Consider the following 24642-nt stretch of genomic DNA (forward strand, 5'->3'; position numbering starts at 1 on the left):
CCCCCCCCTCCCCCCTCATGGTCTTCCGGCTTTAGAACTTTTTATTCCATACTGCCGGCGGGACATCAACCGCCACAACTTCTACACTCCCCTGTCTCACTCTAACATCTCCCCCCCCGAACGCACTGCCATCGACTCACTCCGCAACAACCCAGACTGGGTTATCAAACCTGCTGACAAGGGACGGGCCGTGGTAGTCTGGCGCGTTGATCTCTGTCTCTGCTGAGGCCACGCACCAACTCTCGGACACCTCTTCCTACTTACCCCTGGACCATGACCCCACTGACGAGCACCAGGCCACCATCTCTAGCACCATCACTGACCATCAAATCTGGCTCCCTGCCCCCCCAAGCCTCCAACCTCATTGTTCCCCAGCCCCGCACAGCCTGATTTTACCTTCTCCCCAAAATCCACAAGCCTGACTGTCCTGGTAGACCCATTGTCTCTGCTTGTTCGTGCCCTACCAAACTTATTTCTGCATACCTCGACTCCATCCTATCCCCCCCCCTGGTTAAATTCCTCCCGACCTTTGTTCAAGACACCTCAGACACTATCCGTCGTATCCAGGCATTCCATTCTCTAGGCCCCCATCCCCTCATCTTCACAATGGACGTCCAGTCACTCTACATCTCCATCAGGTCGCAAAGCCCTCCGGTTCTTCCTCGACCGGAGAACCGTCTAATACCCGTCCACTGATACTCTCCTCCGCCTAGTCCGCATCCTCAATAGCTTTTTGTTTGACTCCTCCCACTTCCTCCAAACTCAAGGCGTAGTTATGGGCACGCGCATGGGCCCCAGCTATGCCCGCCTCTTTGTAGGGTACGTCAAACAATCCTTGTTCGGGACATACTAGGGCCCCATCCCCGACCTCTATCTCTGCTACATCGATGATTGCATTGGTGCTACCTCCTGCACCCACACACAACTCACTAACTTCATCAACTTCGCCACTAACTTCCAACCGGCACTCAAATACACCTGGATCATTTCCGACATTTCCCTACCATTTCTTGACCTCACTATCTCCATCGCAGGTGATATACTTTTGACCGACATCCGCTATAAACCCACTGACTCCCATGGCTATCTAGACTACACTTCTTCCCACTACTCCATCCCCTACTCCTAATTCCTCCGTCTACACCGCATCTGCTGCCAGGATGAGGTGTTCCACACCAGGGCATCGGAAATGTCCTCATTCATCAGGGAACGGGGGATCCCCTGCCCTAGCATAGATGAGGCTCTCACCTGGGTCTCTTCACCCTGCAACACTGCTCTCTCCCCATCCCCCCCCACTCGGAACAATGGCAGAATTCCGCTAGTCCTCACCTTCCACCCCACTAGCCGTCACATACAACAAATAGTCCTCCGTGATTTTCGCCACCTCCAACGTGACCCCACCACTCGCCACATTCCCCCCCCCCCCCCCCCCCGCTTTCCCAAATAACCCCCCCCCTTTTCACCCCCCGGCCAATTCTTCCCTACCCACCGGCACCACCCCCTCCCCGGGTACTTTCCCTTGACTATATATATATATGGGGGGGGGGGGGGGGGGGGGAGAAGAGGGGGGTATAAACACAGCTGTAATTTCTGCATGGTGAAACCAAAATGTATAAAAATGCCCTTTAATAAAACCTGACAGTGAGCACTTTAACCACATGTGATTTTTTTTTTCTGTTACAAATCTCAAATTGTGGAGTACAGAGGCAAATAAATTAATGATGGGTCTTTGTCCCAAACATTAGGGAGGGAACTGTACTTGCTCCAACTTAACCATTATATCCGATCACTGTTGTCACCCATCCTACAACCTGGATTTATTCAATAACCACAAGTTTTTGCTTTACTTTTTAGTCCAACTGAAAGGCACCAGGCATCCTAGCCATTATGGCAACATTTCAATCCAATCCTCTAATTTTTAATTTTGCAACTGGTTACTTTTGCATGTTTTGGACATAAATTAGTTTATTGGGTAGTTTTTAAAGTTTTGGTACATTCAGTTATATCACCTTTTGCCGAGTCATGCAAAGCCAGTTCCCCAAAGCTGCGAAGTTCATTGGCAACGTAAGTATATTATTTCAACAATGCAAAGGAAAATCAAAGAAATGGACTTCCATGCTTCAACTAATCAAAAAGACAAAATATAGAGATTTGTTTTTACCTGCTGCATATAGGGAAGGTTGTGCTGCAGGCAGCTGGTGATGAATCACTGATGTAACAACAGGAGGCACTGAACTAGTAATTGAACTTGGGGGTGCATCCATTCCTGGTGGCTGTAAGGGGGGTAATGGTGGAGGAGGACCCACTAAGTAATGGAAAATTTATAAAAACATCAATTATACTTTAAAACAGATTGAGAACAGATTTCAGAAACAAGAACTAATGTATAAACCTAAATGCAAATATAACATGCATTAAATGCCATAACAAAAAACACACATTTAGGAATTTTGCATTGTCCCATGACAATGATATTAAACAATCAGGTAATCTACTTTTAGTAATATTTGGTGAAGGATAAATGCTGTTCATTTACAGGAGCTTGCTTGGAATTCATTACCTACCTGCAAATGATTAAAAAAGATTATTGTTTAATATTTCTTTTTAAAAGTGTAGCAGTCTCTCAATGATTTCAGTCGTGCGTATAAATTTAGATGTTTGGAATTATCCTTAAATAAGCAACACTGACACCGACATAGTATTATTATGGTCAAGTTTGAATAATAAAAATTGCAATATAATACTTGTTATAGTATTTCTAAAACGGTTAGGCATACATAGCTTGACAAAATTTTATCTTAAGTGCAAAGTTAATTTTAATCGTACACAAAAATGAAGTTGAAGTATTCCCTGGCTTTGAGAGAGAACAATTTTTGACCATAAGACATCAAAAGAAGCATGTGCATTTGCAGATTATGACCAATTCTGACATAAGGGAATGTGGTTGGAAGGGATCATTTAAGTTTGCTTACTCTGCTGCAGTCTTAGCGAATCCAAGACATTCAATAGTAGAAAAAAATTATATTATCAAATATGATTTTAGAAAGGAATTTAGTTTGAAGGGACAAGAGTGGCCATCTTATATGCACAAGAATTTATAAGAGAGGTGAACAGCAAAATATATTTTTTCTTACACACTAGAGAAAGATTTGATGTACAATAACGACATCATCTGTTTATTCTCTCAGTTTTCAAAGTTATGCCATGTACAAAAAAAGTTTGCAACCTACCTGCAACAGGAGGTAAATTTGGTGGTAACGGTCCTGGAGGGGGTACAGGAGGTCTGAGATTAACAGGAGGAGGAGGAGTCAGAATGGGTGGTGGTGGTGGTGGTGGTGGAAGGGCAGGAGGATTTGGTCCCTCAACTGCATGAGGTTGTGCAGGAAATGGTAACATGCCTGGAAGATTTACATCCTCTACCACGACTGGATCACTTCCGTGGTCAAAGGGGCACATGTCGCCTCTCATACAGAATCCCTTTTCTGTTAAAGGAAACAAATACATTGCAGCATTAAGACATTTACAAATAAAACATCTGCTACACATCAAAACTAAACATTTTACTTCTGCATTATTTACATTTTAATAACATTGAAGGATCTTCATGGAATATCCCTGTGATGAGAAAAAACATTTTATCCAGGCGTTGCTAAATCCAGCAACACCGTGGAATATAAATTATTTGTTGCCTGTGCAAGTGGTGGGATTTAACAAACCTTTCCATTAACTAGCATGTACTGCAGTTCAAATCAGGTATGTTTTCTACCTCCACTAACAGCCATTTTTACTGACAACTTAGCAACCATTTTGCATTCACTTCCATTTTTAAGATTAAATCTTATTTGTAAATCAGAATACTGTAGTGCTCGTAACATGTAATAAAACAAAACTCAGATCAGGCAGGTAATCAACCTGAAACTTGGAACCTTTTCTCGCTGCACAGATGATGTGGTATTTTCTGTTTTTATTTCATTCTTGTAATTTCAAATTAAAGCACTTGAATTCTTGATACAAAACTTGATGTTCAAATGGGATGCTATTCATTTTAACATTGATATTTTACTATCTTACCGTCATAGTCTCTACAACGCTTCTTTGGAATTGGCCCTCTCCCATACGAGTTGTGATCTATCTGGTCCTCGTGAAACTCTGACCAACTTTCTGTTGTGGTGTTGCCATGGTGAGCTGGCGCTATAACTGTGATTGCGCTACTTAGAGTAGGAACAGGAAAAAGTCCAGATGTTATACTAGGCACACTATTAGGAGTGTAGCCACTTTCTGCTGATTCTGTCCTGTCGAGATCATACTTTGACTTTCCTGAATCCCGCTCTAAAGAATAAAAAGCCAATATTAAAACATCACTCTTTCTTTAACTTAATCAGTAACTTACCGAAAACCAATGCAACACAAATTATTCTTTTGATTAAAAAAAAATCTTCACATTAGTCAAAATGAAATACTCAGCTATATAATTAAAGGCACAGTCAAAATAACTTTCAATGAACATTGAATTATAATGATTAGAATATCTGAAAAGATATTAAATTGCATACCATATTAATGCTGTTCTCTATTATGCACCAAATAAACAGAATGGTGTAGAACCTGATGAAAACTCACCAACTGCAAAAGCAAACAACTAGCCAGGGCTGGTGATAAATGTGAAATGAGAATGGAAGACAAGACTCCTGTATGGAAAAACCAAAGCATTTTCTGCACCTCCCATTATGATACACAATATTATCCACTATCCAGCTCTTGCAGCATTTGATTTCACATACAGCATTGTTAATTCATCTCTGTTCCACATTTCACGAAAGCAGAGAAAATTTACAACAAAGTAAGAGGCACATTTGGCCCATCACATGTGCTGAAAGGAAAAAAGCCTCCCAACCTTATCCCAATCTGGCACAAAGCGCATTGACCTGCACATCACACAAGTATTTTAAATTTTCCATCTCTCCTACCCTTTCAGGCAGCGAGTTCAAGACCTCTACCAATCTTAGAAAATGTCTGCATTAGAACACGACTATTACTAATTACTTTATATTGCTCCAAATGGTTTTTGATCCCACTGCCAAGTAAAATGCAGTTAGAACACATTCCAACTCTTAATTTTTCACACCTTATGCCTTCTACACCTCTACCTTCTAATTTTGTAGACCTAATAATTTTGCAGTCTAGGCAATACCTTCATAAATTATCTCCACGTGCAATCTCATTCCCTGAAATAAGGTAACTACAACTACAGGTGCACAACCTTTTATCCGGAGTTCTAGAAACCGAAAAGCTCCGAAAACCAGACATTTTTTCCAGGATGTCGTCTGCACACCAAAGCTCGCGTTTGACACCAAACTTGACCTGAAACGACCCACGGTCAACCCAGGTCTGTACTACTGTAGCGGCTGCCTCCTCCCCGGGGACCGGGGAAACACTTAAACATCTGTAAAACATTGCTTAAATGTTAGTCAGTTCGTTTGGAGGGCTTTTATGAGGGGGGGGGGGGTGGGGGGGGGGGGGGGGGGGATGATGAAGGGGGAAACTTTAATTCTTAATCCCCCCTACCTGGTCGGAGAGGTGGGGAGCGGGCAATGCCTTACCGGGTCGCCGTGCAGTAAGCTCCGGAGCGCTGTGGCCGCCGACTCCCAACATCGCGGAGCTGGGGGCTGCGGACGTCCGGCCGCGGGCGGCGCCGGTTGTAGCTCCGACCCCGGCAACACTACCCCTACCCCTGCGCGGCGCTCCAAATCCACCGTGGCCCGCGGCCGGACGCCCGCAGCCCCAGCTCCGCGATGTTGTGTGTCGGCAGCCACAGCGCTCCGGAGCTTACCGCACGGCGACCCAGTAAGGGATTGCCCACTCCCCGCTGGTATCCCACAGCTGCGACGTCGCCGACTCCCAACATCGTGGAGCTGGGGCTGCGGGCGTCCGGCCGCAGGCGGCGCTGGATTTGGAGCGCAGCGCAGCCAGGGGTAGAGTTCGCCGGGGTCGGAGCTCCAACCGGCGCCGCCCGTGGCCGGACGCCCCCAGCTCCGCGATGTTGGGAGTCGGCGGCCACAGCGCTACGGAGCTTACTGCACGTCGACCCGGTAAGGCATTGCCCGCTCCCCGTCTCTCCGACGAGGTAGGGGACTAAGACTTAAAGTTTCCCCCTTCACCCCCCCCACCACATAAAATCCCTCCAAACTAACTGACTAACATTTAAGCAATGATTTACAATGATTCCCCGGTCTCCGGGGAGGAGGCAGCCACGCCAGACTTTTCAAGCCGCCCGCGCTACCTACCTAATCTACGCTAAAAATCTTCCATTCGGAAATCCGAAAAATTCCGAAATCCGAGAAGTGTCTGGTCCCAAGGCTTTCGGATAAAAGGTTGTGCACCTGTATTTGCAATAGTCATGTTGTTGCATAACTAATATTGTATGCCGCTTTGGCAGAATTCTCAAATCTTATTTTCTCTGTTTTGTCTAATAAAAGCAAAAAAAAAAACTACAGATAACAATGATCTATTTCCTTTATGATTGAAAGATATGCAAAAAAGCACCATTCATTTGTTCTATATCTCTCTACATAATCTATATCTCTTTTTTTCCCTTACCCATGATTTTCAGTCTGAAGGATTTTGACCCAAATATTCACCCATTCCTTCTCTCCAGAGATGCTGCCTGTCTCACTGAGTTATTCCAGCATTTTGTGTCTATCTTCAGTTTAAACCAGCATCTGTAGTTCCTTCCTACACAAAAGCATTATGTTGATCGTTTAGCCACCTTTAACCCCCCTGTCCTGCCACTATTAATATCACGGCAGGAGATCTTTAAAAAAGTCTGCACACAAACATTCTGAGAACTTTTATTCCTTCACAATGCTGAGTAGCCTTGCATATATTATAAACACTGATACCTTGCAGCATTTTCCCGAATGCATTGTCTCGCATTTCCTTGGATTAAGTTCCATTTGCTTTTTATTTGTTCAAATGATCAGTTATTTCTAACTTCCTGCTATCTAAAACTCTCAAGGCCAAATTTTCTATCATTTCCGAACTTCTTCACCATGTATCCTGCATTCAGCTCTAAATAATTAATTGATATAACAAACCATGCTGATTGCCCATGGTTAATCTGTGCCTTTCTATTTGATGCTTTACATTGTTCTTTCAAATGGATTTTAATAATTTGTCTGCACACCCTGGCTAAACTAACTGGTCTGCAATTACTTGCTTACCTCATTTTACTGCAACCATATAAATTATAGCCAGAGCATCAGCTATTTCCTCCCTTGCTTCTTTTATCAGCTGGGGATATTTCACCTAGCCTAGCAATCTGTCCATTTTCAAAGAAGATAAATCCCCTTCTCTACTCAATTGCTTATTTAAGATTGTGGATTACTCTTTCAAAAAAGCAGAACATCACAGAATCACAAAAAGGTCACAGTTCAGAAAACAACTATTCAGCCATTCAGTCCACTTCTGTGCCACGTCAACCTTTGAATGCAAATTTAATTTTGATTGAAAGATGTTAATTTATTATCATACCAAGATACCCCACCACCAGATCAAGTAGAGTTAAAACAAATTTAGTCCTCAATCCGTAGGTCAGTTAGCAAACAAAGTCTATGCATGCCGATAAAATATTGATTACGGTACGCGTTGAAATCTGCAACTGTTTGGATACAATGCGAGTTCAAATTCTAGAAAAATAAATTAAAAAAAAAAGTAAATCTGTACGTAGGAAATAACTGCAGATGCTGGTTTAAATCAAAGGTAGACACAAAATGCTGGAGTAACTCAGCGGGGCAGCATCCTTGGAGAGAAGGAATGGGTGACGTTTCGGGTCGAGACCCTTCTTCAGACTGAAGAAACATCACCCATTCCTTCTCTCCAGTGATGCTGCCTGTCCCGCTGAGTTACTCCAGCATTTTGTGTCTACCCAAGTAAATCTGTACTACACATAATGTAGATAGAGACCTCAACAGGTAGCTGTATTGACAGATCTGTCACAGCAATATTAGCATAGAAAATTTACACCAAGGCTGACAAGTTCTCGGGTCCTCAATCAAGTTTTTGAATGCCTTCTTTAAAAGTGACTGAGAACAAATTTCTGGGTGGAAGACCCAGGCAAAGGCAACAAGATAATCAACAATGGAAAAATAAAAATAAAAATAAAAATACGATGAGCAAATGACTATGGGGCAAATGGCAACGCAGGAAGGCCGCAGTGATACGAGCACGTGTTTTGGAACTCATGCAGCTCTGTAAATAAACAATGACAGAATAATAACTGTACCAGTTCAATTGCAGAATTTGAATTAGATGAAGCTTATGAAGGATTAGAGGGACTAGGCTGGTCAGAACTGTAAGACAACTGTACAGTTTGGAGCGATGTCACTTCAAAATTCCGCTCAGACAAAAGCACAATTGAGTATTTCTGCAGTTTGGAACAATTTTGTGGCACACAGCACCAATGTCACCTTAAATGTTTCACAGGCATAAGATAATGGATATTCTTTTTTCTTAATAGTCCCAATTTTTGGTACTGCCATTTACGCACTAGCAAAGTCAATGGTGGAGCGGGGAGGGGGGGGTTGGAAATAAAAAGTTTATTACGTATTAACTCATGCTACTGATAAGGTTATGCTGATAAATATACAGCTACCTTGCCCAAGATAAACAGAAACTCTTGTTTCCAGGCTTATTTTCCTGCACTACAAGCAAATGTCTCACCAATTATTACATGCATATACAGAGACTCCAAAACAAATCTATGATCTAAGCCGTCCAATACAAATGGTTTAATGCCAACAGGATGATGAATGCAATAAAATTTGTAATTAGAAATGATAGGAAATGTTCAATAATATCAGATGCTATCTGTGCTTACACTCTTGAAATTGGCCAGGACTGCCCAAGCCACATATAAAGTAGCCCTTGAACCTGTTCTCTCTGGTCACCCAAGGCTTAATGTATACAGAGAGAAGATAATTGGTCATTTAGAAATGGACTCGTCTCTAATCCAAAACAGGTTTTGTTTTACAAAAAGTCAAGTTTATGAATTACCCTACATTATAATTGTAAGTGATCACAAACCTGGCCAAATAACAGCATGCAAGACTACAAGTTTGGATAAAATACTGACAATGCATTTTCAAGTACAAAACTCAAGGACTTAAATATAACTACCTCTGCTTCTAGTCCTGCTCCTGCTTCTGTCCCTGATTCTTTCCTTACTCCAACTGCGACTCCGACTCCTACTGTAGCTTCGGCTTCTTCCTCTTCTTCTGTTGTATCTGTCCCTGTATGAATCTCTCCTTGGAGGATAGCGGTCGTACTCCCTTTTACGAGAACGATCACTTTTTCTGTCATCACGGTTTCTAAAAGTTAACAGAAACTGTATCATTACTAAAATAATATCTGACTGCTCTCTTGACCTGAACTGAAAGCCTTGCACACACCAAGCACCATCAAATCCACCTGATTATGTACTTTTCTAACCCAGCCGCATACAAACACACATTCTAAGGAATAGAATCGCCATTTAGGTTTGTGATCCGTTGTTTCAAGGTTAACATTGATGCTTAATTAAATACAAGGTATTTGTTAGGCAGGAGCTCAGGAGAATAAATTGGGAGCAGCTGTTATTGGCAAGTCTACATCAGACATGTTTGGAGTCATTTAAAGACCAGTTAATTGGAATTCAGGACTAGCATGTTCCAGTAACATCGGTGGTGAGCCTGACATCGGTGGTGGGGAAGATGCTGGAGTCAATTATAAAAGATGAAATAGCCGCACTTTGGATAGCAGTAACAGGATCGGTCCAAGTCAGCATGGATTTACGAAGGGTAAATCATGCTTGACTAACCTTCAGGGATTTTTTGAGGATGTAACTAGGAAAATGGACAAGGGAGAGACAGTGGATGTAGTGTACCTGGACTTTCAGAAAGCATTTGATAAGGTCCCACATAAGAGATTAGTGGGCAAAATTCGGGCACATGGTACAGGTATTGGGTGTAGAGTGCTGACATGGATAGAACATTGGTTGGCAGACAGGAAACAAAGAGTAGGGATTAAAAGGCCTGTCCCACTGTATGAGGTAATTCAAGAGTTCTCCCGAGTTTTCCCCTGATTCGAACTCGGCGAATGTCGGGTCCGTAGGAGTTCGTGGATGTCACGTAGCGGCTCGTACGAATAAAAAGTAACAATTTTTCTCATCACGAGTATTTTTTTACTCGTGGACATTTTTCAGTGTTGAAAAAACGTCACGAGTTTATCAGATTTCCCGAGTACCTACCGTTACTCGTACGAGCCACTACGAGACATCCACAAACTCCTACAGACCCGCTACGGACATTCTCCGAGTTCGAATCAGGGGAAAATTCGGGAGAACTCTTGAATTACCTCGTACAGTGGGACAGGCCCTCAAAGGGTCCCTTTCAGAATGGCAGACAGTGACTAGTGGGGTGCCGCAAGGTTCGGTGCTGGGACCACAGCTATTTACAATATACATCAATAATTTGGATGAAGGGATTCAAAGTAATATTAGCAAATTTGCAGATGACACAAAGCTGGGTGGCAGTGTGAACTATGAGGAGGATGCTATGAGAATGCAGGGCGACTTGGACAGACTGGGGGAATGGGCAGATGCATGGCAGATGAAGTTTAATGTGGGTAAATGTGAGGTTATCCACTTTGGTATAAAAAACAGGAAGGCAGATTACTATCTAAATAGCATCAAGTTGGGAAAAGGGGAAGTGCAACGGGATCTGGGGGTCCTAGGGATCAGTCTATGAAAGTAAGCATGCAGGTACAGCAGGCAGTGAAGAAAGCAAATGGCATGTTGGCCTTTATAACAAGAGGAGTCGAGTATAGGAGAAAGAGGTCCTTCTGCAATTGTACAGTGCCCTATTGAGACCACACCTGGAGTATTGTGTGCAGTTTCGGTCCCTAATATGAGGAAGGCCATTCTTGCTATTGAGGGAGTGCAGCGCAGGTTTACAAGGTTAATTCCCAGGATGGCGGGACTGTCATATGCTGAGAGAATGGAACGACTGGGCTTGTACACTCTGGAGTTTAGAAGGATGAGAGGATATCTTATTGAAACATATAAGATTGTTAAGGGTTTGGACATGCTAGAGGCAGGAAACATGTTCCCGATGTTGGGGGAGTCCAGAACCAGAGGCCACAGTTTAAGAATAAGGGGCAAGCCATTTAGAATGGAGACGAGGAAACACTTTTTCTCACAGAGAGTTGCGAGTCTGTGGAATTCTCTACCTCAGAGGACGGTGGAGGCCAGTTCTCTGGATACTTTCAAGAGAGAGCTGGATAGGGCTCTTAAAGTTAGCGGAGTCAGGGGATATGGGGAGAAAGCAGGAACGGGGTACTGATTGGGGATGATCAGCCATGATCACATTGAATGGCGGTGCTGGTTCGAAGGGCCGAATGGCCTACTCCTGCACCCATTGTCTATAGTAACGAGTAAAGACAAGGATAGCAAGCTAAGGGAACCTTCGATGACCAGTGGTTGTAAATTTGCCCCAAAAAAGAGAAAGCATGTACAATGTACAGCCATGATCATATTGAACGGCGGTGCAGGCTCGAAGGGCCGAATGGCCTACTCCTGCACCTAATTTCTATGTTTCTATGTTTCTAGGTTTAGGAAAATGAAATCAGACCAGGCCTTTGAGGAATGTAAAACAAGCAGGAAAGAATTCAAGCACGATAAGAGCAAAAAGGGTCATTGGCAAGTTGGATTAAATAAAATCCCATGGCTTTATATACATACAGCATTAACGTGAATAAATCCCCAGGGCCTGATGGGATCTATCCCAAGTTATTGCAAAAGGCAAAAGAGATTGCACAAGTATTGACAAAAATATTTGTGTCCTCTCTAGCCACAGACAAGGTCCCAGAAGACTGGGCAAGAGCAGGTGTTATTAATTTGGTCAACAAAGGGAATTTAAGATTATCTAGGAAATTACAGGCCAGTGCCTTATGCCAGTGGTTGCAAAACTACAGGGGAAGATTCATCTGGATTCTTGCATTTGGAAGATAATGGGTAAATTGGAGACAGACCACATGGCTTTGTACACAGCAGGTCATTATTGAAATTTTTGAGGGCTTGACAATGGTGATAAGGTTAGGGCAGAAGATGCTATCCTCACAAATTGTAGTAAGGCATTTGATAAAGTCCCTCATGGTAGGATGATCAAGAAGATTAAGATGCATGGGACGACAGTGACTTGCTTCTAGAGTACAGCTGATGGAAAAGGTTTCAGTGCATTGAAGTGACACAGCATTAAATCATCACAATGTTAAATAATTAATAGGTTGCTGCTGCTTTGATCATTTTGCTTACTGTACGCACGAAACTGACTTCCATACAAACAAGCAAAGGAGGATTTCCAGTTTCTGATAAGGAACGTTTGTATTTTTTGTATCTTTCTTGTAATGTTGACATTTATATGTGGTGACAAAAGTGATCGATGAGGGTAGGGCGGTGGATGTTTTCTACGGATTTTTAGTAAAACATTTGATAAAGCCCCTTTTGATAATCTGATCCGGAAGATTAAGGTGCATGGAATCACGGTCATCTATATCAATAGTTGTGAAACGTACATGGCATGGTTAGCAAGTTTGCAGATGACACAAAAGTGGGTAGTATTGTAGATAGTGAAGACAGGCGTCATAAATTGCAGCAGGATCTTGATTGGGTGGGCTGAAGAAAGGTTGATGGAATTTAATACAGAGAAATGTGAGGTGGTACATTTTGGGAGTACTAACATGGGCAGAACCTACACAGTACATGATAGGGCTCTGGAGAGTGTTGTAGAGCAGAGGGATTCAGAGTATTACATTCAGTTTTGGGCACCATATTAAAGGGAAGATGTCAAGTTGGAAAGAGGCCAGAGGAGATTTACAAGGATGTTGCCAGGACACAAGGGCCCAAGATATGGGGAGAGGTTGAGCAAGTTAGGACTCTTGTCCTTGGAGCACAGGCCGATGAGGGGTAGCTCTTATAGAGGTGTATAAAATCACAAGAGGAAGAGATCGGGTAGACACACAGAGTCTCTTCACCGGAGTAGGTCACGGTGGCGCAGCGGTAGAGTTGCTGCCTTACAGCGAATGCAGGGTCAGAAACCTGGGTTCGATCCCGACTGCGGGTGTGTGTAATGTCTGTACGGAATTTGTACGTTCTCCCTGTGACCTGCGTGGGTTTACTCCGAGATCTTCAGTTTCATCCCACACTCCAAAGACGTGCAGGTTTGCAGGTTAATTAGCTTGGTAAATGTAAAGTTTGTCCCTAGTGGGTGTAGTATAGTGTTCATGTGCAGGGATCACAGGTCGGCATAGACCCAGTGGGCCGAAGGGCCTGTTTCCGCGCTGTATCTCTAAACTAAACAAGAGGACATAGGTTTAAGGTGAGGTGCCAAAAATTTAATAAGAATCTGAGGTGTAACTTTTTCGTGCAAAGGGTGTATGGAACAAGCTGCCAGAGGAGATATTTGAGGCAGGTACTATCACAACGTTTAAGAAATATTTAGACAGGTATATGGATAAGACAGGTTTAGATGGATATGGATTAAACGTAGGTAGGTGGGACTAGTGTAGATGGGACATGGCTGTGTGGGCAAGTTGGGCGAAGGGCCCGTTTCCACTCTGTAAGACTCTTATGACAACACTAAAATTGGTGGTGTTGCGTGCAGTGAGGAAAGCTGACAAAGAATAACAGCGTGATATGGGTCAGTTACAGAAATGGTAGATGGAGTTTAATCTGAGCAAGTGCGAGGTTGAACGCAAGGCAAGACGTACAGCTGGAATTTTTAGGTCCAAGTCACTGGCTCCATAAAAATGGTAACACGAGTAGATAGAGTGGTGAAGAAGGCGTATGATATGCTTGCCTCCATTGGTTGTGGCACGGAGTACAAGAGTCAGGAAATCATGGTGCAGCTTTATATGGCCACATTTAGAAAAGCGTGCAGTTCTGGTCGTCCCATTACAGGAAGGATGTGGAGGCTTTGGAGAAGATAAGTTTATTTGGCCTTCCATCACAGCAATGTGATAGATGTTTATGTAAATTATGTTGTGTCTTGGGTCTATGTGTTTGTAATGTATGGCTGCAGAAACGGCATTTCGTTTGGACCTCAAGGGGTCCAAATGACAATTAAATGTATCTTGTATCTTGTATCTTTAAAGATGCAGAAGAGGTTTATGTGGTTGCTGCCTGGATTAGAGAATGTTAGCTATCAGGAAAGGTTGGACTACCGTACAGTTTTCTCTGAAGGTTTGTGGTTGAGAGGAAACCTGATGGTATACAAAATCAAGAAAGCCAAATGGGTAGACAGTCAAAACCTTTTTCCCCCCACGGTGGAAATGTCAAAGACTAGAAGGCATTGCTTTTAGGCAAGAAGGTGAAAATTAAAAAGATGTGCCGGGCATGTTTTCATTTACACAGAAAATGGCAAGTGCCTGAAACACACTTCCACTGTTGTTGATGGAAGCCGACACAGTAGTGGTGTTTAAAAGTTTATTAGATAGGCATATTGATATTCTGGGAATGGTTAATGTTCAGGGAGGGGAGTTTAAATTGGCATCATGTTTGGCACAGACATCGTGGGCTGAAGAAATGTGTGTTGCATTGTTCTGTGTGCTGAACTACTAGCACAGGAACCTTCCAGAAACGAGTCAAAACCCAGGGATGAGTGTCACACTCTAAATTGTGCTAACTAGAGGGCTTTAGAGAGTGTGTTTGGGAAGGGAAGGAGGAGAAACAAAAAGATAGTTGCTGATGAGGATACGTTTAGGCAAGGTATTACCCCTAACAAGTTACTTCTTTCATAGGGTAACAGAGATACTGTTCGTTTCTGATGTCGCGTATTCAGAACTAAAACAATACATGGAGAAGAAACAGCATTGAATGGATTGGAATATGGCTGGAGCTTTAAAAGAAAAATCTTATCTAAACATCATGTTTCAGAAAAAGGAATGGACTTCGCATTCAAAAGAATGCTGTGCCATGTAAGTGAATAACAACTAAATTATGTACCTTTATTTCTGAAATCATACTAGTGACAGCGTTTCCCTGCAAACTTAAAATCAATTCTTCAACATTTTATAATTTGTCCAAACCGTTCTCAACCTCATGTACACCAACCAGCTGAAGCCAAATACACTCGTTCAGTTTCAAATTGGAATAGCAATTTTATGAATGATATTTCTTCATTGGAATACTAATTTGACACAATAATGGAAACAACCATGTGGTGAGAAATAAAACTGAAAGAACTAAAGCAGGTGTAAAATGATATATGAAATACAATCTAAATAGAAACCTCAAAGAAGATTCACAAAAGCTTCATTGCAACATCTTATAATGGCAATTCAGATTTGGATGGGTGAAGCTTACGGAGTTCAACATGGTGACAAAGCAGTTCGACTGTTAAAAAACACTGACAGCCATTTAAGGACTTTCTTTCAATAAAAACATAACAGCAAAATTACCGGTTGTCTCTGTATCGCGATCCTGATTGTAATGGGCTGTGATTCAAACGCCTTGTAAACTTTTTGTCTCGATCATCATCGTCTTTACTTCCCTGCAAAACGAATTATGATTACTAATGATGAACACAAGAGAGCCTTTAATAATTACTAGACCAACTGGGACCCATTGGGTTCCTATCACACGGGAGGCCTGGTCCCCCAACACAACCTGTTCCCCAACGCAAGATTCCACCACTCTCCTGCCCCCCCCCCAGCACTGGACTTCAAAAAAAAAATCCAATTGGACTTCCCTGCCTGCTGCAGCACTTCCAATTGAAATACCAATTCACCCTCCCCCTCCTGTTGAAGCACTTGCTGATAGGAGCTGGAGTAAGTGTTGAATGATGGCAACATTGTTGCAAATGTCATGTGGAGGACTGTGATGGTGGTAGCACAATGTGTTCCTGTATTGTAACTTTGTATCGAAGTTTGTTGGAAGCTGGCAGGAAGTATTTTAACAGTAAAAATCTTGTTTAAGTTGGCCTTTTTAAACCTTGAAATATCAATAACTGGTGCACTATCACATCAAATCTGAAGGAAATTTATTAGATCCACAACAGGAAAAAGCTGCGTACGATTCTGCAAAATTGTCCGTGATATTGTGTACGTGTGTGTGTGTGTGTGTGTGTGTGTGTGTGTGTGTGTTTGCCAAAAAACCCCCCCCCATACTCGGGGTCTGAAGAGCCGAGGATGCGAGGCCATGGAGCTGAGGCTCACTCTGAGGCCGACGGCTGCTGGGCCCTTCTCCTCCCTCCCTTCTCTCCCTTCTCTCCTCCATCCCTTCTCTCCTCCCTCCCTTCTCCCCCCCCCCCCCCCGCTGCTTTTGATCGTCCACTCCGCTCGCACCAGCATGGTCGCCCACTCAATAGACGCCGCAAATCGGACACCCCAGCTCCGAAAGGCTGGAAGCTCCCTGCCTCTGTGCCCCTCACTGTGTGCCCCTCTCTGTGTGCCTCCGTGTCCCTCTCTGTGTGCCTCCGTGTTCCCACACCCGCCCGCCCGCTCCAACCCTCCCCATTGTTCAAATTGCACAGAAAAATACAAAGATCCCATAGCGGCTAAGCGGCTATAGGATCTTTGCAAAGAACGAGCGTTCTGCAGATCCGGAGTGGCCGTTCATAGCCGCCGCTCGCTCACAGCTGCAAATCTGAACTCCTTTGGAAAAATCTTACAAGCAGGCAAGCGAGCTTTGAAATAAACCTTGTGACCCGACCCCCTCCCCTCTCTCTCTCTCTATCCCCGTCTGTCTCCCTCCCCCTCTCCACCCCCCTCTCTCTCTCCCCCTCCTCACCCTCTCCCCCCCTCGCTTTCTCTCCCCCCCCTCGCTGACTCCCCATCTCACTGTCTCTCCCCATTCTCTCTCTGCCCTCACTCTCTACCCCCCTCTCCCTCTCTAGACGCGCCCGCGAGTTGGGGGCTATGCGTCAGTGGATAGGGCGGTTATGGGTTAAAAGGATCTAATTAATAATATTAATATAATATCAAGGGGGTAGTTAGTGTGGGGGTGGTTAGTGTGTGTGACGCCGCATGCCGCCCCGCACCCCCCGCAAACGCACGCATTTAGACATTTTTCTGTACACAATTTTAATAAAATCCTTCCCTCCGCCCCCCATTTTCTCGCCTCTTGCTGGCCAACCACCATAACGGCTGCTACCGCCCGGCTCTCCTCCAAAAACGCCGACATTTTTCACATTCCGCTAGCGATTTTCACTGCTGCCACCCAGGCTCTCCTCCACTCCCCCCCCCCCCCCCCCCGGCCAGGCTCTGTCACGCTGGCGGAAGGCACAGATTGGCTGCTCCCCCGCTGCTTTTCGCCGCCCTGCGGGCTTGCACTCGGAAAATCCCGCGCGTCAACGGCCTGTCGGACTGCAGGCGTCTCGATGTCGTATGCAGGCGTCTCAACGCCGTATGCAGCGTCTTTACGGCGTACGCCTAGCGCGTGGCATTGCGCGATGACGGCAGGCCGCCCCCCACTTGCAACCGCACGTTGCGGGAACAGACCCAACGGGTCTGCACTTGGTCTAGTATACTTTTAGATAGATAGATAGATAGATTTCCAACAATGCTCGATTTAACTTACCTCTTCTTTTTTATCCTCCCTTTCCTGCCGTTGTGCAGGTTCAGATTTTATATTCACAGATGACAACTGCTCAAACTGAGGTAGGTAACTCTTTGCAGTTATAGCTTCAAAAAGTTTTTCTACAAAAGTATGCGTGTCTGCAAAAAAATTAAACATTGTTACAAATCAAGTATACATTTTAAAAGAAATGCAACATTTTATGGTAACAAAATATTTTAATTATTATGCAAATTCAGGTCCTTCAAAATAGATTAACAGCTGTATAGAAACACAGCTGTTTCACCTGTCATGTATTTTTTCAGTAAAGTTTCAAAGGCAAAAACAAATGTTAACATATTGTACTTCAACAACTTTGTCAAAAGGCTGGTGGTATGTTATAACACCTCTCCCACCCTCATCCTCATATCACTCGCCAAAGTTTTGTCCTGCCTCCTCACTTCCAGTGTTCTTCCACCCCCAGCACAATCGGTCTGAAAAGGGGTCCCGACCCAAAAGGTCACCGATCCACATCCTCCAGAGGTGCTGCCTGACCTGCCAAGGTATTCCAGCACTTTTTTTGCAGTTCATTGTATGTAGATCATTTGCCATATTTGTTTTAGCTGATATATTTGTCTCAATTATAATATAAATCAATAATTTGGAATTAAAAAAAAACCCTTCTAAGGGTGTTCCTGATACAGGCACACCACTTTGTTAACTTTTAAATATAAGACTTGTCAATGACATCCACGTCCCATGAATGGGTTCAAGTCCCACTGACATTCTTGATGCTGTACTTAGGAAACTAGGGGTTGTGTCTTTATGATGGTATTCCAACTGAAGTACCTTGTCAAATGTTTAAAAACCTACTGGCATATTGAACAAAGAGCTGAAGAGGTTCTCCATGTTCTATTCAAGTGAAGTTCAATCAAATAAAACATCTCCCACCTTATCCCATTACTGATGCCAATGCCCTATAAATTGAAATAATTTCTCCCACACCACTCTTTGAGGCACACTTTCGATTCTCTGATCTTATTAATTTTATGTTAATTTGCACATGTCAACAGTACTCCAGAGATGATTACCTTGGCAATCCTAGTTTTTAATCAGCACCCTAACTATTCATACTCATGCAGCAGAACTTCTTTCCTTGTCCAACCTGCCATTTGTTCCTACATGAATACAACAGGACTGTTCCTTCTCAATACAAGTCATCCTCCAGCACAAAGTGTGTCCTTTGCTGCCAGACAGGCAACCGCAACTTTGGGACAACAACATTCTTTTTCATTTTAAAAGGAGCATGAAACAGAAACTGGTTTTCTGGTCCATTTAGAAACATAGAAACGTATTTAAACTTATTGGGTTCATTAAAAATATATTAACCATCCATTCAAGCCAGCACCAGGCCATAGGTAACATAAATCTTGACATTTATCAGACAACTTTTCCTCTTTGTCCCACATTCTCAGATGAGCCACATTAAGATCAGATGGAAGTTTATGTCCAAGAAGAACTCGCAAAAGCTTTGGCTGAACATATGTGGTTTGTCTTTTTCCTGACTTCTGGATGACTGTGCTGATTTCTTGATTAATTATTTTAGTAATCTGGCATTGAGTGCCTTCAGCAGAATGTTCTGTTCTTGAGGATTAAACACGTTTGCCTCTAACCTTTGCCAGCAAACATTATCCTAACCTTGGTAAATATTATCAAAACTGGTATAGCTGCATAGACAGCAAGTGCCAGCAACTGGAAGAACCACATCTCATTAGCTTGAGATGGAGTCCAAGGATACATACCATACAGTGTGGAATCAGGCCCTTCGGCCCAATTTGCCCACACCGACCAACATGTCCCATCTGCACTAGTCCCACTTGCCTGCGTTTAGCCCATTTCCCTCTAAACCTGTCCTTTTCATATACCGGTCTAATTGCTTCTTAAAAGTTGGATAGTCCCTACCTCAACTACCTCCTCCGGCACCTCAGATTCCTAAAAAATGTTTCCACCTTCACCTTAAACCATGACCTCTGGTTCTCGATTTCCCCCATTAAGGTCAAGAGATTCTGTGCATTCACCCGATCTCTCCAAACCCATCCTATCCATGTACCTGCCTAACTGCTTCTTAAATGTTGGGAGTAGTCCCTGCCTCAACTACCTCCTCTGGCAGGTTGTTCCAGGCATCCACCACTCTTTGTGTGTGAAGAAGCTACCCTTCAGATTCATATTCATTTTTTCCCCTTCACCTTAAACCTATGTCCTTTTGCCCTGTCCTTTCTTCTGTAGTTGTATAGGGCTCTGGTGAGACCACATCTGGAGTATTGTGTACAGTTTTGGTCTCCTCATTTGAGGAAGGACATCCTTGTGATTGAGACAGTGCGGCGTCGGTTCACGAGATTGATCCCTGGGATGGCGGGACTGTCATACGAGGAAAGATTGAAAAGACTAGGCTTGTATTCACTGGAGTTTAGAAGGATGAGGGGTGTTCTTATAGAAACATATAAAATTATAAAAGGACTGGACAAGCTAGATGCAGGAAAAATGTTCCCAATGTTGGGCGAGTCCAGAACCAGTGGCCACAGTCTTAGAATAAAGGGGAGGTCATTTAAGACTGAGGTGAGGAAAGGCTTTTTCACCCAGAGAGTTGTGAATTTATGGAATTCCCTGCCACAGAGGGCAGTGGAGGCCAAGTCACTGGATGGATTTAAGAGTTAGATAGAGCTCTTAGGGCTAGTGGAGTCAAGGGACATGGGGAGAAGACATGCATGGGTTATTGATAGGGGACGATCAGCCATGACCACAATGAACGGCGGTGCTGGCTTGAAGGGCCGAATGGCCTCCTCCTGCACCTATTTTCTGTTTCTATGTCCTTGATTCACATACTCCAGACAATAGACTCTGTGCATCTACCGGATCTATTGCTCTCCTGATCTTACACACCTTTATAAGATCACACCTCATCTTCATGCGCTCCATAGAATACTCTCAGCCTACTCAACCTCTGCCTGCAGCTCAGACCCTCAAGTCCATGCAACATCCTCGTAAATCTTCTCTGTACTCTTTCCAGCTTGACATCTGTCCCGTAACACAATGCCAAGAACTGAGCACAATACTCTAAATGTGGCCTCACCAACGTCTTATACAATTGCACCATGTCCTCCTAACTTCTATACTCAATACTCTGGCTGATGAAGACCAATGTGCCAAAAGCCTTTTTGACCACCTGATTTACCTGCGACTCAACCTTCAGGGAGCTATGGACCTGCACTCCTAGATCCCTCTGCTCTACAACACTATCCAGAGCCCTATCATTCACTATGTAGGTCCTGCCCATGTTAGACTTCCCAAAATGCACCACCCCACATTTTTCTGCATTAAATTCCATCAACCATTCCTCAGCCCACTTGACCAATTGATCAAAACCCTGCTGCAATTTTTCACAACCATCTTCACTATCTGCAAAAAACACCCACTTTTGTATCATCTGTAAACATGCTAATCTTGCCGTGCATGTATGCTGGAATCTGAAGCAAAAAAACTAAACTGCCCCCCCCACCACCATCATAGATGCTGCTTGACCAGCAGGATGCTTTTTTTAGATGTAGATTTAAAATCAATTTTACCCAATTAGCAATGGGAAATGAAACTTAACACTTCAGATGAATGACGTTAAAAACCACCATTTGGTATTATAAACTTCAAGGGAACTGGGAAGTGGATGTCGGCTAAATTAGTTTTATCACTCATGTGAAGGGAAAAGTGACACAAATTTCCATGAATGTCAAACCAGTTAACGGAGGGGAAAAAAAAGAATTCATCTCTTGTTCAAAAAAGTAAATAAACACAAACCGAACAACAGGGTCAGCCGGTGGTGGGAAAACTGGCTGCATTGATAATAGAGAACAAAACTAATCAAGTCTGAGCAAGGGTATAAACCTGAAATGTTACCCATTCCTTGTCTCCAGAGATGCTGTCTGACCACTGAGTTATTCCAGCATTTTGTGCCAATCTTCAAAGCTAATTGCCATTTGGACATTAAATATAGGTAAACTCGTATGAACTCGATAAAATATCATAACTTAACTAATTTGATTAGTTTTTTTCTGATGAAGTAACACAGCTGATGACAGCAATACAATGCACAAACTTTCAAGTGCACAATGGAATGGTAGGATTAATAGCAGAAATAAGTAGTAAGAGAACATTCAAATCCTTGGCTTAATAAATGTAAGATAGAAAGGACATGAACTTGTAGTTTATCTGTAATCTCCATCAAATATTGTTTCAGCTATAGATTAATTTATAGCACAGCTAGAAATTGGTAGGTATGACACTGTGGGCATCATGGGAATGTGGCTGAAAGAGGATCAGAGCTGGGACCTGAATATCCAAGGATGCACATCCTATCGAAAAGTCAGGCAAGTGGGGATGGGGTGGCTCTACTGCTAAGGAATGAAATTCATTCCTTGGAAAGGGATGGCATGGGATCAGAAGGTGTAGGGTTCAGAGGAAGTTTACGAGAATTATCCCAGGGTTCATTGGGTTGACGTATGATGAGCATTTGATGGCTCTGGGCCTGTACTTGCTGGAGTTTGGAAGGATGAGGGGGAACGTTGTAATGTATTCTCGTCTGAGGTAAGGCTTAGTTGTGACTAGCACAAAGGACAGGTCCACACCGGGTTTGTGCTCCAGAGCAAGAGCCCGTTTATTCTGCAATCATTGCCTTTTATCTTGAAGGTCACTTGACCTCAGTCACGAGGCTCATGCACGAGTTTCTGTTACATTGATTGCAAAGATATCACAGACATCATTTGAACTTACAGAATAGTGAAGGGCCTGGATAGAGTAGATGTGGAGAGGATGTTTTCGCTAGTGAGGAGGAATTTCTTTCGTCAGAAGGAGGTGAATCTGTGGAAGTCATTGCTACAGATGGCGGTGGAAGCCAAGTCATTGGATTTTTTTTTTAAAGCAGAGATTGATAGGTTTTGATTAGTAAGGTTGTCAAATATTATGGGGAGAAGGCAGGAAAATGGGGTTGAGAAAGATAGATCAGCCATGACTGAATGGCGGAGTAGACTCCATGAGCAAATGTTGAATTCTGCTCCTATGACATGAATAAAAGGTCTGCAGTGCAGAAAAGCTGTTATGGAATATCCATAAGGAGTAAGAGACATTATTACCACTGAAAAACTGGGGAAGATGTCACTGTTCGTCCTTGAGCAGAGAAGGCTGAAAGCAGAACATAAATGTTCAAAATGATTCATGGATAAATAGAAACTGTTAGCAGAAATGTCATGGACTAGTAGATAAAATGTTCAAGTGTGTCAGCATGAATTGGAAACTAGATGCCTTGTAAAAAACAGCTGGAATAAAATAGATCATTGTCCATTGGGACTGAAGCAACTTGTGGTGCATCACTAGGATCGGTTTTTGGCCATCAATTGTATATTATTTTGATGACCGAGAAGAGGGAACAAATGTAAGTTTTCCAAGTGTGCCAATAAAATTAGCGGAAGGACAAGCTATAATATGAATACTGTGATTCTGCAGGGGATTATAGATGGTGCGATTGAGCAAAAACCTGACAAATGCAGTTCAATGTGAGGTCATACACTCCGATTAAAGAAATAAAAAATGCTGATAATATAAATTAAGAGAGACTGCAAATGAGAGACGTTCAGAGGGATCTAGATATTCCAGTGCATAATCATAAAAAGTTAGCAGGCCAGTCCCCCAAGTAGTTATGAAGGCAAATGAAATATTCATTGCAAATGACTTAGAGTTTAATGATAGAGAGCATCTATTACACAAGGTGTTGCTGAGGCCACACGTGGAATACTGTGCACAGTTTTAGTCCCCTCGCCTAAAATAAAGAGACAGCCCAAAAGAAATTCACAAGGCTAATTCCTGGTTGTCATATCAAGAAACACTGGACAGTTTTGGTCTGTATTCCTTGGAGTTTAGAAGAATGAGGGGTGATCTTATTCAAACATATAAGATCTTAAGGGAGCTTGTCACAGGAGATATTTTCACAAATGGTAGTCTCAAACAGGAAGGCAGATCATTAGATACATTGATATTGATACATTTTGAAAGATTGAAGAATTGGTGTAAGGGAGCTGAAGCCAGCATGGATCAGCCATACTCATTAAAAGACAGGCCAGGCTTGTGAATCCTGCTGGCCTTCTGCTCCTATTGTTTGTGTTTAAATTGACTGGCAAATGAATCGGGATGACACAAAGTAATAGATGGCAAAACATACTTGAACATTGTTAGCACAATTCAGATATTACTACATGAAAGGCTGGTCAAAGTCAATTCAAGTGTGACTTTCAATAGGGTATTGGACATAAATGACAGGGGGGAAAAAAAAACACGATAGCAGTGGAAGAGGCAGAAAATAAAACTTGGCTACATTTCTATTGCAGAGCTCGCATTGGCCCAATTGGTCAAATCAACTTCTTCTATAATGTAATGATTCTATAATTAATCATCAACGAACTATAAACTATTAAATACATTTCAAACAATTAAGATACAACATTTTAGGATCCTCATGACCCAATATTTGTATGCTTTGCTCATGTGATGTTCTTTACCTTTCTGAAGAAAGACATCTAATTGGTCAACACACAATGCCTTCAACTCCTTTTCAGTTTTATCCTTCTTTACCAATGCAACAACATATTTAGCAAGTGCGGATGGATCGGCATCACATCTACAAAGAAATAAAAACAGAAATTATGTGACTACTGAAATATGTTCAGCAAGCTTTTATTTTTAAAATGATTAGAAATCACAAATTTTAATTATGATTAACAAAGGTTTCAATTTTGAAAGAACTATCCTTCATAAATGCATTCAACTCTCATGATGTTTTTTGGGTTTTTTCCTGGTATGGCCAGTCAAATCATTTGTAAAAGTAAAATCTGTGATAGTTAAAATAAAAAAATGTTTTATTTCAAGTCAAATTTGTTTACGCTTTCAGCATGACTTTCAATCTGATGCATACTGCCACTTTAGTGACTAATTCAAGTTAACTATGATTGAAACATTTG

The 24642-nt window shown here is 42.8% G+C and overlaps 1 protein-coding gene across 2 annotated transcripts in view; it reads right to left on the bottom strand.

Annotated features, from left to right (window-relative positions):
- Window positions 1–24642, bottom strand: part of rbm26 (RNA binding motif protein 26) — a 142529-nt gene that overhangs the window by 98902 nt on the left and 18985 nt on the right. For both annotated transcript variants that reach the window (XM_055636783.1, XM_055636785.1), the window contains exons 2-8: window positions 24184–24302; window positions 17609–17745; window positions 15490–15581; window positions 9175–9365; window positions 4072–4329; window positions 3231–3482; window positions 2162–2305 (exon numbers count right to left, since the gene is read on the bottom strand). In XM_055636783.1, coding sequence (XP_055492758.1) covers window positions 2162–2305; window positions 3231–3482; window positions 4072–4329; window positions 9175–9365; window positions 15490–15581; window positions 17609–17745; window positions 24184–24302 — 1193 coding nt within the window. The remainder of the gene's footprint in view (window positions 1–2161; window positions 2306–3230; window positions 3483–4071; window positions 4330–9174; window positions 9366–15489; window positions 15582–17608; window positions 17746–24183; window positions 24303–24642) is intronic.

Source organism: Leucoraja erinacea, chromosome 6 (genome assembly GCF_028641065.1).
Source record: "Leucoraja erinacea ecotype New England chromosome 6, Leri_hhj_1, whole genome shotgun sequence".
NCBI classification, from domain to species: domain Eukaryota; kingdom Metazoa; phylum Chordata; class Chondrichthyes; order Rajiformes; family Rajidae; genus Leucoraja; species Leucoraja erinaceus.